The sequence below is a fragment of the Erigeron canadensis genome, chromosome 9 (assembly GCF_010389155.1).
Source record: "Erigeron canadensis isolate Cc75 chromosome 9, C_canadensis_v1, whole genome shotgun sequence".
Lineage (NCBI taxonomy): Eukaryota > Viridiplantae > Streptophyta > Magnoliopsida > Asterales > Asteraceae > Erigeron > Erigeron canadensis.
Window position 1 is genome coordinate 4,555,844 of NC_057769.1, and position 13,913 is coordinate 4,569,756.

General features: G+C 32.2%; 3 protein-coding genes across 3 annotated transcripts; 1 reads left to right on the plus strand and 2 right to left on the minus strand.

Annotated features, from left to right (window-relative positions):
• Positions 1-685: 685 nt before the first annotated feature.
• On the plus strand, positions 686-2,631 carry LOC122581788 (peroxidase P7-like). The gene is made up of 3 exons (XM_043754068.1): positions 686-1,016; positions 1,415-1,606; positions 1,879-2,631. Exons 1-3 carry the CDS (start codon positions 798-800, stop codon positions 2,440-2,442), a joined length of 975 nt encoding a protein of 324 aa, XP_043610003.1. The 5' UTR covers positions 686-797; the 3' UTR covers positions 2,443-2,631.
• Positions 2,632-5,975: 3,344 nt separating this feature from the next.
• LOC122582960 (LOB domain-containing protein 13) lies at positions 5,976-7,163 on the minus strand. Its single transcript, XM_043755396.1, has 2 exons — positions 6,902-7,163; positions 5,976-6,441 (listed from the first exon to the last, which is right to left on the minus strand). Exons 1-2 carry the CDS (start codon positions 7,094-7,096, stop codon positions 5,986-5,988), a joined length of 651 nt encoding a protein of 216 aa, XP_043611331.1. The 5' UTR covers positions 7,097-7,163; the 3' UTR covers positions 5,976-5,985.
• Positions 7,164-13,051: 5,888 nt separating this feature from the next.
• Positions 13,052-13,642, minus strand: LOC122581600. Its single transcript, XM_043753842.1, has one exon. It carries the CDS (start codon positions 13,640-13,642, stop codon positions 13,052-13,054), a length of 591 nt encoding a protein of 196 aa, XP_043609777.1.
• Positions 13,643-13,913: the final 271 nt, after the last annotated feature.

Here is a 13,913-nt window from a genome sequence, read left to right on the forward strand (position 1 = left end):
ACTAACACAACAATCCCAGCATTCAATTCGTGCAAGCCTTTAATGCCGGGCCTCTAACCCATTTGCGCCGAGGTTTGAGAGGGCCTAACAAGACAAGATTAATGTTGCATGGATATATTTGGAACAAATTGATTTGGTCAATAAGAAAATTACAGTATATCATTATAATAAAAGGCTCTAAAATAGCTAGGAAATAAAAGAAAAAAAAATTATATGAAACACAAAGCAAAATTAGTTACGAGTACATGTCAAGGGGGTCTAATCAAGTGGCAAACAAGTACTGTCAAGTCAAAGAAAAACAAAGAAGGCTCTGATGGCTATCGGCTTAATTAGGGCCGATCCAAATGGAAAATTAATTTATATTCTCGAACACTATTGAAAAGTTACATCTCACGGAGGTTTAGCTAGTGGAAAATTTGGTTTGTACGAATGCTAAGTAACTACTATATCAAAAAGAGAATAAAGACATAATATTCCATTCAACACATCATATAGTTATGCATGGCAATGTACGATGTATATTAAAAAGAAAAAAAATCTAATCCATACTAATAATGCATGAAAGGACCTACATTTGACAAATTCATAAGTGTGTCCTATCACGTTAACGAGTTTTCAAGTAAAGGTTATTAAATTAAAGGTCCATGCAAATTTAGTCCATATTATTAGGTTAGCTGCTATGTTGCTCCTTTGAAGTTTCAACCTCGACCTATTACGTACGAGTACTATATATTGCAATGCACCCTTGGTTATTTCAACACACTCGCTACTTATAACTTATTACTAGCAAAAATTAAATGGCTTCTACTTCTATGATTATCTCTTTTGCATTTCTTGTTTGCACCTTGTTCTTGATGAGCAATACTTCTTCGGCTCAACTAACACCCAACTTCTACTCGAAAACTTGCCCGAAGGTTTCTGAGACCGTACGCTCAGTTGTTCGAGCCGCTGTGGCCAAGGAGAAGCGTATGGGTGCATCTCTCCTTAGGCTCCATTTCCATGATTGTTTTGTCAATGTAGGTGGCCTCTTTTATTTTTCTCTGGTTGATTTGAGTTTAAAAGTTAATTAACTAGAGTGACTTGTTTGACTATAAAAGTCAAAGCTAGATAACGGCTTTTTTAATTTTAATTACTAGATAACTAAACAAATATATATACGCAATTTTTATAAACCATCTATGATGAAAACTTGAATAGGTTAATTAATAGATATATATATACCGTTATGCTAATTAAGTTTATTTGTAAATTTGCAAACAAAAAACATATAGTGGCCGGCCCATGAAGTAAACCGGCCAATTTTTTGCTTTTTAATTTGTTTAATATTTCTGTCTCATGCAACATCATTTTCTAACTATGTAATATTTCTAATTTCTGATTTATTTATTATTAAATTGGTCGTGTGTGTATATAGGGTTGTGATGGTTCACTTTTACTAGACGACACGTCTTCCTTCACAGGAGAAAAAACCGCGGGGCCAAATGTTAATTCGGTTAGGGGTTTTAATGTGATCGATGATGTCAAGAAGAAGGTCGAAAAAGTTTGCCCTGGTGTTGTCTCGTGCGCCGATATATTAGCGATTTCCGCTCTCGAAGGTGTTCTTGCTGTAAGTATACATAATTAACTTCATTAATAAAAATTAGCTGATCGATGTGACGCTGCTATGAAATATAAACTTAAAAAAATCATGCATAATAATATATATTATTGATTTTCTAGTAACTAAAATATCTAGTAACCCCTATCTTTTGTATTTGTCAATATGTCATTTTCAAGGTAAGTGGAATGATGCGTATTGTATGGGTTTTTGTATAATAATATATACTCGTATTATTGATTTTCTAGTAACTAAAATATCTATATTTATCATATATGTAGTTAGATGGGCCTAGTTGGAAAGTTAAACTAGGAAGGCGAGACGCGAAAACAGCCAGCCTAGCAGCAGCCAACAGCGGCGTCATCCCACCACCGCAATCCACCCTAAGCAACCTCATCAACCGATTCCAAGCAGTAGGCCTCTCAGCCAAAGACATGGTGGCTCTTTCGGGTGCTCATACAATCGGACGAGCGAGATGCACCACATTTAGAGCACGAATTTACAACGACACCAACATTGATGCTTCATTCGCTAGAACACGACAATCTAGATGCCCAAGAACATCCGGTTCCGGTGACAACAACCTTGCACCACTTGATGTAACAACACAGGACAACTTTGACAATAAGTATTATCAGGACTTGATCAGCCAAAAGGGCTTGCTACGTTCGGACCAGCAGTTGCATAATGGTGGCTCGACCGATTCTTTGGTTGAACGGTACAGTAAAAGTGCTGGAAGTTTTTATGCGGATTTCGCAACTGCCATGATCAAGATGGGTGATATTCGTCCCTTGACTGGTTCCAATGGTGAGATCAGGAAGAATTGCAGGGTGGTTAACTCGTAATTACATGTTAATTTGGATAATGTTTCATTACTTTTGTTGGTTTGTCAAAGTGTGATTTTTCTTATTTGAGTCGTTGAGTGTGATTTGTTTTATTTATCTTACATTTAAACTTGGACAAGAAGTGTAATTTATTTCATATAGTCAAATATGAGCATCTCTAATATTATGTTGCTCTATAGATTTTTATAATTATTCATCTTATATACCTGTATTTATGACTAACACGGTACCCGCACAATTACATTGCCGATTGCGGCGACTAATGGCGATGGCGGAAACTATTTGTTGTGGCGCCGACGTCAAGTGATACGTGTAAGTTAATGTAAATGTAATTGATATTTGAGATTTTTTTAAAGATATAAGTTTACGTATAAGTTAGTTCAGTAAGAACAAATTAAATAATAAAACGGGGTTAATTAAGAGTAGTTGGATCATTTTCATTTTTTCCCCTTAAGGTAGTAGATAAACCTCATAAACATGGACAATTTGATGACAAGTGACCAAGTCATAATAAACCTCATTAGTAAAGACGGGTTGCAATAGGGCCCAAATGTTGCTTTGGCCCAATCCAGAAATGTTCTCTTCTGTCAATAAAGTTGGGCATAAATCGGTTTAATTTGACCCAACCTAGAATTGTATAAGGTAGAATTGCAAATGCCCCTGTAGATAAGTATGTTAGCATATGACATCGACAATAATATACCGCTTAAAATGGATGGGCGTTCGACACGGTAGCTACTACTGTTGCAGGCCTAGGGGTTTTATAAGTTTATAACAAAAACTAAAGTACTCGTCTTCTATATTTTGATTTTTGAGCCTAAATATTTTCTTTTTAACTGGGCCATGTATGAGCCCAATTCTGTATTTCTAATTTGGACTGTAACAATGAAAAGGTACATCGTTATTTCCAGACCACCTAATTTTCCAAAGCAATATTAAACATCTTTACTTTCAAGGAAAAGACAACCATCCTGGTATAATTTAAGGTCTTCATAATCAAGTTCCAAAAGCTACAATTTAACTTCAGTTTTTCTTTTTCTTAACTGATGTATCTCGAATAAACCTGCATAACTTGTCAAATACAAAACTCATACCTTAAAAATTACACACTTCTAAATTGATTTTCTGATTAAACCCTATTTCACCTCCTCTCCACTTCTAATTTGATTTCGTCTCTTCCACAACATATATGTCAACTCTTTTGTGTCTAAGAAGACTCGTGTCGTTATTTTTGTTTTTGTCAGTACTGTCGTGATCGCTAGTAAAAGTATTTCATAGTTTTATTTCAAAGTAAATGGGGCCTATAATCATAATATCAAGTATCTTAGTATAACGATAATGATGTGATATTAATGTCACGATATCAAGATCATCTTATACTATATCCACCTAATTGCAAAAGTTAACTTACAATTGTTACGTATATCTAATTAATCTTCTATAGATTTAAACATTTTGTTTATCTATACTCCTTTATAAAAATTATCCACTCCCTACAAATAGAAAGTGTTACTCAAATATTATATATGAAAGTGTTATATTATCCTTCATAAAAACCCACTATGGAAAGAGCTTTTATAAATGACCAAATTTATCTTTAATAAATTAATTTTTACTTATTTTAATAATTAACACTTTAAGTATTTTACATAAACCTACATCACTTGACACCTCCACCACCACCAATAATACTGTTACCGACACCAATAAATTAGTATACATTTTGTTTATCTATACTCCTTTATAAAAGTTATCCACTCCCTACAAATAGAAAGTGTTACTCAAATATTATATACGAAAGTGTTAGATTGCCCTTCATAAAAACCCACTAGGGAAAGAGCTTTTATAAATGACCAAATTTGCATTTAATAAATTAATTTTTACCCTAAAGTCTTAAACCCTTATTTTAATAATTAACACTTTAACCCCTTTACATAAACCTACATCACTTGACGCTGCTACCACCACCAATAATACCGTTACCGACACCACTACACCGCCATCCCCACCACCGATGCCGCATTTGTGCGGGTATCATACTCGTTAAGATATAATTAAGATCTGGAAATCTATAAATTAAGAAAAATAGCTATCCTTATGAAATAAATTAGTATATATAGTTACGATAAAAGTCAACTACGTGCTTAGGTGTTGGAACTCTCTTCTTATAATTTTCACTAAAATAACTTTATTTTATAATTCATCTTGAGATTGCAGCAAAATAAAATGAATTGTATTTACACATTAATTGCCTGCAACATGGTTGGTATGGCATTTCCCCCCCTCCTTTAGTCAAGATTCTAGTTTCAGGAGTGTTTTAATGAGTTAATTATTCTGAGGTGTAATATCATATTCATACAATAAATTCTTGATAAATAAAATATATATTGGTCCTTCTCTATACAGAGTTTACTCTGGTTCATAATTAAGTATCAATTTCTTTGTTTCTTTTGTTAAAAAAAAAAAGGTCTTATTTCTTTTGATAGTTACAGGTTTAAAAATCAAAATTGCAATAGTTGCATTAGGTTTAAAGAAATATGTACTTGATCTCAAAGTAGATTTTAACTTGAGTCATTTCTTCGATCTAGATCTGTAAAAATATATAACTTTCATGAACAAAACTAATTAAAATGGTCTAAATTAAAAAACCAAAACAAAAGAAAAAAAAGCAAAAATCTGTAAAATAAGAATAAATCATAAATGTGAGTTTGAAGGAAGTTGAGGTGAAAGGGAGGCAGAATACGATTTGTCTCCCCCCAACGTGTGCGTGGGCTTTAATTGCATCTCACGTCCTCTTACTTTATTCTGCCTCTGACCAACACCAATATATTTATACATATATACACACACTACTCGTATCAAGGAATACCGATGTAATGTAACACAATTACGAGTAGTACTTCTTTTTTCCTTTAAAGATGACATGATCATTATTCTTTTAATTTGCACCTAGGCTTGATAACGTTATCAACATTTAATTTACGGTCTAAGTTATCAAGCGTAATATAAGCTTAATATGGTTCATTGTCATAGAACTTTTATAATTGTTCAAAGTTTATGTTTTTTTCAATATAGTTCTACTTAGATGATCACTAATTAGCTTGTTAGGGTTAAGCTTTTTATAAGCTTGACATTTAAACATTGTTACATCTTAAGTTGAGTTAGCAATAAATTTGACAATTATATACGACCCTATGGTTGAATATATATTATGACATTTGATCTAAGTCATGACGTACAATTATTGAATGATATAAATCTAATTTGATCTAAATTAATCATGACAATTATTGAACGATAATCTATTCGCTCAGCTCATTAATTACTTTAGGGTCCTAATAACAAGAAACTTCATTATCAACGTAGATCCGAAATCTTGATTAATGAACTCACAAGTAATATTGTGAGAAAACAACTTCAAAACATGCAATTATAACCTTTCTACTCGTAAGATTTAATCATTTGGTCATATTTTTTGTAACTAATACACAACAATAACAAAAAAAATAAAATAAAATAAAACTAGGGTTTCATATAAAATTATCAAGCAAAGTAACTTGATACATTATTATTATTAGGAATATTAGTACTAGTACTATAACCGGAAGTGCTAGAAGGGATCCCGTAAAGATGAACAGAAGACGAAGATGATGATGAAGACGACGAGGAGGAGGAAGAAGAGATGACAATGGACGGTTGTGGTGGCGGCGGTGTAGGCGGTGCTGGGATGGTTGAGAGCTGATGAGCCGCTGTGATGGGGCCGGAAGAAACCAAAGTAGACGCAATAATGTTGAGGTCATGAGTGTTGGCAGCTGCTTCTCTATATTTATATCTCAAAATTTCGGACCGAACTGCATTGAGGTCAGCTTGTAAAGATTGGATTTGTTGTTGTAATGCGGAAATAGCACCCATGCAGCCATAGATTGGATCTCTTAGCCTCACATTTGCTTCATATACCAAACTATTTGCTGCATCTGCTCTTTGGCTTTCAGGCACTTCCTATATATAATTAGAGAAACAAATTAATTACAAAAAAAACAAACTTTGGATTTATGTATAAACTTAACCCCTAGCTACAAAATTTGAAAAACGATTGATCTAGTTGTGAGCTTCAATTAAGTAGTGGAAATTATTTATAATTAATTCCTTACATGATCAACTATATGTCTTGTGTTATGTATAGTAGCTAAGGAAAACATCAAACTAGCTAGGTGTGCACATGATATATACATGAACTAGTTAATTATGTTATGTAGCTAGTCGGTTTTTTTTTTTTAGAAAATGAAAGAGAAGAAAAAGTATATTGGCTTAAAGATTGACCAAGAAAACATAATAAAACCCTAAACTATAGAAATCTAATTAGTTTAAACTCAAAGCTAATGTGTACATGATATATACGTGAACAAGAAAATACATAACTATATATATATATTGTATATAAAAAAAGGAGCATATATACCATGAGCAACTTTGAGACGTTGCTTGCACCAAATATTTTGTGAACAGCAGCAAACTTATGAGGTTCATGAGGGGAAAAATAAGGAGAAAAGGGACACTCTTCTGCACATCTTCTTCTTAGCAACTTACACGCCGCACACGGTGTGATCGTATTCAAAGTTCCTGGTGCCGGAATCAACATCTGTCTCCTTCCCATTTGAGCAGTCGTTGTCGTGTTGATATACGCATCGATCTCTCTTTTTATCCTCTTTCCTGCATCATCATAGAATTCCCTACATAATAAAAAAAAAAACCATCAAATTAATTAAATCATCAAAGTTAATTTAATTATTTGTTGGTGACTATGAATATAAACTATATGCTTTCTTCTTAATATATATTTATCTAGCTTTTAGTAAATAAAAAAATAAGTGAATTAATGCTTACATGAGTTGAATCTAAAGAGGGAGATTGGTTGTGTCTACCTTCCTTTAGATTTTTAAGAAATTAATTAACCTGAAAATGAAGAGAAAAGAGAAATAGAGAAAGGAGAGGGAGGAATTGAAGGTGGGAGAAGAAGAAGAAGCATTAAGAGGAAGAGGAAAATAGTGCTTTAAAGGCAAGGAAAGTAGTGAATTTCCAACATAGAAAAATAAATCACTAATTAATTTGATTAATTTAAGTTAGGTCTAAGTTGGACTACCATTATTTTTATGAATTTCTTCAAGGTTTTATATATATGCTTCATATATAATTCATACTCAACAAATATGAAATATATAATTAAACAGTAGTTTCTATTTTGTATGTAGCATTCTAGTATATAAAGATTTATATTGACATAATGCGTTTGTTAGAATTCATTAGTCCATGTTTGCAGACGCTTCTAACCCTATGATTTGGTACGTTTACTATAGATGCTAATATGGTAATCTAAAATAAACAATGCCACTAGGTTTGTAATGAACTGAACGCTTATAGAAGAATTCATTAGTTGGTCGGTGGGGGAGTTCATCCAATTATTTGTTTAGTTAAATGAAAAAACATCAACGAACATGTCTCTATTTGTTTCTTTCTTTATGCCCATAAACGTTAATATTTTTAAAAGTGTTTACGAACATTTGTTCGTTTTTATATATGTATAATATTAATTTCATTTGCAGTTATCGTATATAATAGCTAGAGATTTCTTGTATTAAATTGAGAAAAACATACTACCCTTTTATCCTTTTATAATGGAGACCAACTATATTTGTCATTCCAAAGTAACACTTTTTTTCTTCCTACTTTTATACTAAATATAAAGAAAAGAAAAAGGGTAATGGTCTAAGAGCCCTTTAGTCCAATGACAGAATTTTTTTTTTCTTCCAGTCTAGCGACCATACAACGATGATTAACGATGAGACATTAAAAACCTTGGTTGAGGAACGAAGATTTTAACTCCCGTCTATATAAACATCAGACAGTTTTTTAAAGAAACAGGTAGCCACTAGGCTGTAACCCAAAAGTTTTCTATGTCAAATACGTACCAAAGCCTTGATCTTAAGTAATTAAGATCCTCTCAATGTTAGTATTGCTATTCGAGAACCGGCCTTCCATATGCATGCATCTATAAACGATTTATCTATTTAACCATTACTTCGGTAAGAGTATGTATCATTATTACTCCGTAATAAAGAGTACAAATATGAAATATATATATATACAATAGATATACAATGTTGTTCGTGATGGTTTTTGCCAAGAGTAGGAGTGTGGCCGGGTCAAAGGTCAGCCACGTGCGGGTAATTACGGGTGTTGACTTTAAGGCAAAGAAGCAGCTAGCTATAGCTGTGAATTTCTCACACGTTGAAAATGTAACCCATCCACCCCTGCCTTTTTTTTACGACTTCTTCTTTCGCCTCAATTATAAAATTAAGGGTAGCAGGTTTTTTTTTCCTTATGTCAGGTAAAACCCTTAAAGGGTTGTTAATTACCAAGTTTACAATTTTTAGCATGTTTCTCAACAAATAAAAACTTGTCACATCAACATTTAATTTATCCAAAAATGTGACATTTATATGAGCAATATATTGTTGCAACTTGCAAAGATGCATAAGTCGATATCAAATAAAACTCACATGCCCTCGGATATCAGATTGAATGTGTTGGTGACGTACTGGTCGATTTTTACCGAACGATGAAGAAGCAATGTCGCTGAGTCCAATCACCCCTGTTCAAATAAAAAATCAAACCCACATGCCAAATTGTCAATCCATGCCGGTTGTGGTTGTTGTTGGCATACATAAACCGATTTCTCTTGTTAAGGTGCGGTGTTACTGCTTACCTATTTGTAGTGCCAATTAACCATATATACCGCCTCCCTTCATTCTTTTAAAATTTATATTATGATTATTAGCCAACCATATTGTCTCGGAAACTCATAATTGTCTCCAACTCTTTCTATAAACCAAAACATCATATATCCTTTGCATGTGCTATTGAACTTGTATTGAATTCGATATTACAAGTTTAAAGTACATGCATTAGCCTTCAAGCTTACTACCGCAGGAATTAGGCTTCAATCTAGAACCATAAATTATATACCCTCCGTTCCATTTTAGTTGTCATGTTGACTAATTTTGACCGTAAATAACTTTGTTTGTACTATATAGTAGTTGATGAAACTTATATGAACGAAAAATACATTAAAAACTCAATCCATTCATACATTTTATATCAAGTGTTACATGACACAAACAAAGTTATTTACAGTCAAAATTAGTCAACATGACAACTAATTAAAATGGGACGGAACGTAATCAACATCAACTTAAACTTAGGTTCTATTCTAAATTAACCTAAGTTTTATATATTAATAAGTACCTCAAAACCATAGTAAAAAGGTATGGAAACAAAGGAATAAAATTGTCTTCAAATTAAAGGCAGCTTCGAGTCTAGTAAAGAGGTGTTCCAAACCATAGTTTCGGTTTCTTTTTCATGGATATCAGTTCGGTCTAGGGTGATGTCTACTCCCTGGTATTTATGGGTGATGAGCCCGTCTTTTCTTCTATAATGTCCTTGACGTCTTGTCGAAGCTTTTTATTCTGTAATGAAAGTTGGTTGTTCAAAAAAAATAATAATAATAAGTACCTCAAAACAATAACTTATAATTTTAAATGCTAAAAACAAAAAACAAAATTGAATAGATGACGAATTCAAAGAACAATAGTAGTAGGACAAGTAGGAATCCAATTGACCGATAAAGATAAGGAAGGCATTTTTGTGTAAAACGTGTTCACGTTCAACAACTCACAACTCAATTGTCGTATTAAAAAAACTTTAATGTGTTTTTCTCTAGAGAAAAAATGGCGATATATCAAATCAAATAAGGCATATCTTTGTGTTCTAGTTTGTTCACGTGCCATCAACCACTTGGTTATCATGGTGTTGACGTGTCCCTTCATCTGATTCCAATGTTCTTTTTAACGTACTAAAGGGTAGGATACGGCGATGCAGTGATGGATGAAAACAAGTATCATAAGTTATTGATATAATGTATTTTTGATGGATTGATAACTTAAAATTTTGATTTTGATGAATTCTTTAAAACTAGAAATTGAACAAAATGTAATTTGCTTAAAACGAAATATCCAATTGTTATCTTATGTATATGTAAATTAAAGTAAATCACAATATTGTTTTTAACTAGTTATAAAATTTAATACTTTATTGAATAGTGTATAAACATGGGGCTTAGGCATAGATCAAAGTGAATGACCGTCCAAAATCTGATTTTTCAGGGCTCATATTTTTAAATTTTATATATACGTACATATATTATAAAAAATATATTTTTCATAGTGTCTATATATTTATTAATAAACCATTATCATTTCGATTGCTGGTTAGGACGTTAGGTAACATATTTTGGTTTTTAGAACCACAGGTCAAATTCGTTGTTTTTAGCTTAGGGGTTTTTCTTCAAACTCGTCCTAAACCCAAGTTTCTTTAAAGCCGGACCTGTGTATAAATTAAAATTAAACAGTTTTTTCTTTACTTAAGGTTAAAAATTTGCTTCTTCAAAAATGTAACTTGTAAGGATAGATTGTTATCTTTTAACTTCTATATCTCTTAAGAAAAAGTTTTTCCACTTTGACTTTTGGTATGTCAACCTAGCAAACATGTTTGACTTCTCTTTAACCGGTTAGATATTGTCTTCGAGTCGGTATATACTTGTAGACTTTCGCATGTCCACAGTAATAGCGGATTTTACATCTTAAAACTAGCTAGAATATCAGTAAGTAATATATGCAAGTTCATGAAAGTTGTACGAGTGGTTTCTATTGTCACATAATCATAAAAATGCATGTGTGTATATGCTAGATAATTTTATAGCTTTTGTGTAAACTTCTATTAACAACATGAGTAATGAGTTTTTGATTAAAAAAATATATGATCATATTTCGTTTTTTTAATGTGTTTGACCCGGATGTTAAGGCTCAAAAGTCGCACCCTCGTTCAAAATCCACACCCTTCTTACATTTTCCTACATAGTGAATTAAATTTCAAAACATAATATATTTGTTATTTCATTACAAAATGAATTTTTTATAATTGTTCAAAGGATTTAGCTTGTTAATTAATGAGTTGTCGTTAATATGCATAAATGGTTATATTTTTTTATGAAATTTAAAATATGGCTTTTATATAAAAATACAATTATTTTATGTACGTTACCCGACAATCTTTATGACTTTAGTTAGTATTTTTTTTGTTCAAATCCAATAACTTACTTTAAACAAGTAAACTAAAAGCTATATAACTCTTTAAGAAACTCTAAGTTGCAAGTTTTTTTTGAAACATATCAGTAAATGATTAATTAAAATGAAACAATTTAATGTTTTTCCACTCATAATCTAGCTAGTATAGTTTGAATAAATGTCATCTTAAATTTGGCGTACTAGTTAACATCTTGAAATCCTTAATTACAAGTTTCAGATTCAAATTCCGCTAGTTGGAACATTCGGTTAAACCAAAAAGGGTTCCAAACGGCCACAAAATACCGTAATTAGACCACATACACTCTTATTCAAAAACTCGGCATACTCGAATAATCTTAATAAAGAAACATCATCCATTCTTTAAATCAATTAAAGACGATTACAAATGAAATTATGTTCTCTTCATCTCCATTTACACTATTCATTATATAGTGCAAACTTGTTTTGATATTAACTATTTAAAATAAATTCGAGTGTATCAATATAAAGACCATTTCTTGCATCTTACATATATATAAAGTATAAATTTAATGAGTTAAATTTTAAAGTTAAAATTGGCCTTTTGGAGTTTTGGGTTCTGTAGTAATTCTCAATCTCCTACTTTAGCAGTTTAGCCCACATCTCAGAAGTGCTAAGCGCTGGGCCAAATAGGCCTTGAACATATATATTGGGCTACATCTTAGACCCACATCACAATTCAATTCTTTCACTCATTTTGTTTTTATGGTCACTTTGTAAAAAGCTATTGATAAAAGGTTTCACAATTCAAGTCTTGCTCGTGTTAACATTGATTAAAGCTTTTGATAAAGGACTTGGCCTAAACCAAGTCTTTGAAGCTTGATAAATATTTCTCTCTATTTTTTTTTCTGTTGTACGTTTGAGAGAGAAGGGGAGATATAAAGAGAAAAAAATGTATGAAAATATACAATAAGCATTTAATTAGTATTAGGTAATAAGTTACCCGAGTAAAATTTTAAGTGACATGGCACTTTGTAATTAGTATCATGTTCATGATACATAATTAGATTAAAAAAACAATCACCCATATGAAATATGAGAGATCATCATATGTAGAAATGCTTATCAGATCCAATAATACAGATACTAAAATCCATAGCATTATATGATTCATAGAATCATAGTATAGACTAGATATGGTAATCTTAGGGCCTAAAAACATTTTGAAACAAATTGTAATTGATACCCACGGTTATTCTAGTACATATTTTCGATACAAAAACCAAATATATATAATTTTTTTTGCATTTATTTATTGATCTGAGTATCGAAGGTAAAAAATACTATAAGGAACAAAACTAACATTGTAACACCCCACACTCATATTAATATGCTCCTATCAACTTTAAACCGATAATCACTGAGATTATTAGTGGCACAAACCTTAGGGTTTATAAAGGACTTGACTTACACACATGAGGTTCTTCTGGGGTCGTTGTTGCATTGCGTCTGAAACGAAAACAAAGAGTTGAAACAGGTGACCCATACCTATCCTGATTATCTTCAAATGATTTTCTTCGACTTTGTGTATGGCTGTTGCGTATATATAGAGATGATGCAGAATCTGTATGGGATGAAGGTGAGAATAAAGAAGAGCTTTCAGATGAAGCTGGAGAAACCGGAGAATTATGGTTTTTTCTAGCGAAAGTAAACCTAGGGAGGACGGCACGTAGAATACCTCTTTTCGGTTTTGAGTTCATTCTACTAGGTGTTTGTGGAGAATTAAAGAGAAAAGACGGTGGTGGTGTTAATGGTGGCAATGGGGTTTCATGAAACCGAACTCTAGGTGTACCTGGTTGCGATTCCCATTTAAATGGGACTGCAACCGGTGCACCACCATAGTACACTTCTACAGAGCCGGAGTGATGAATAGTCGTCCTCATCTCACTTGATAAACGCCTCGAGCTAGTGGAGAATCGTATATCTTCCCTTGTTTTAATCCTCATGGTAGGAAAATCAGGACTACTCGAAAGCGTCTTCATCTTCTTCTTCTTCTTTTTTTTTTTTATGAATGACTTGAAGTTTAAGTCACCTAAAGATATTTGAAATGTATTTGAATACAACAATAGATCAAAGTTAGTAGTATAGAATGGTTGGGTCTTTTGAAAACTTCATTAGAAAATCATTCTCACATAGGGGTATGAGCTTATAACTTGTTACTTAAATATAGTTAAGTTCCCAATACACATTCCTATATCTCTATATCTATAGACACTGACATGTTAGAAAGTTGCTACAAGAAGAGCTTCCTTT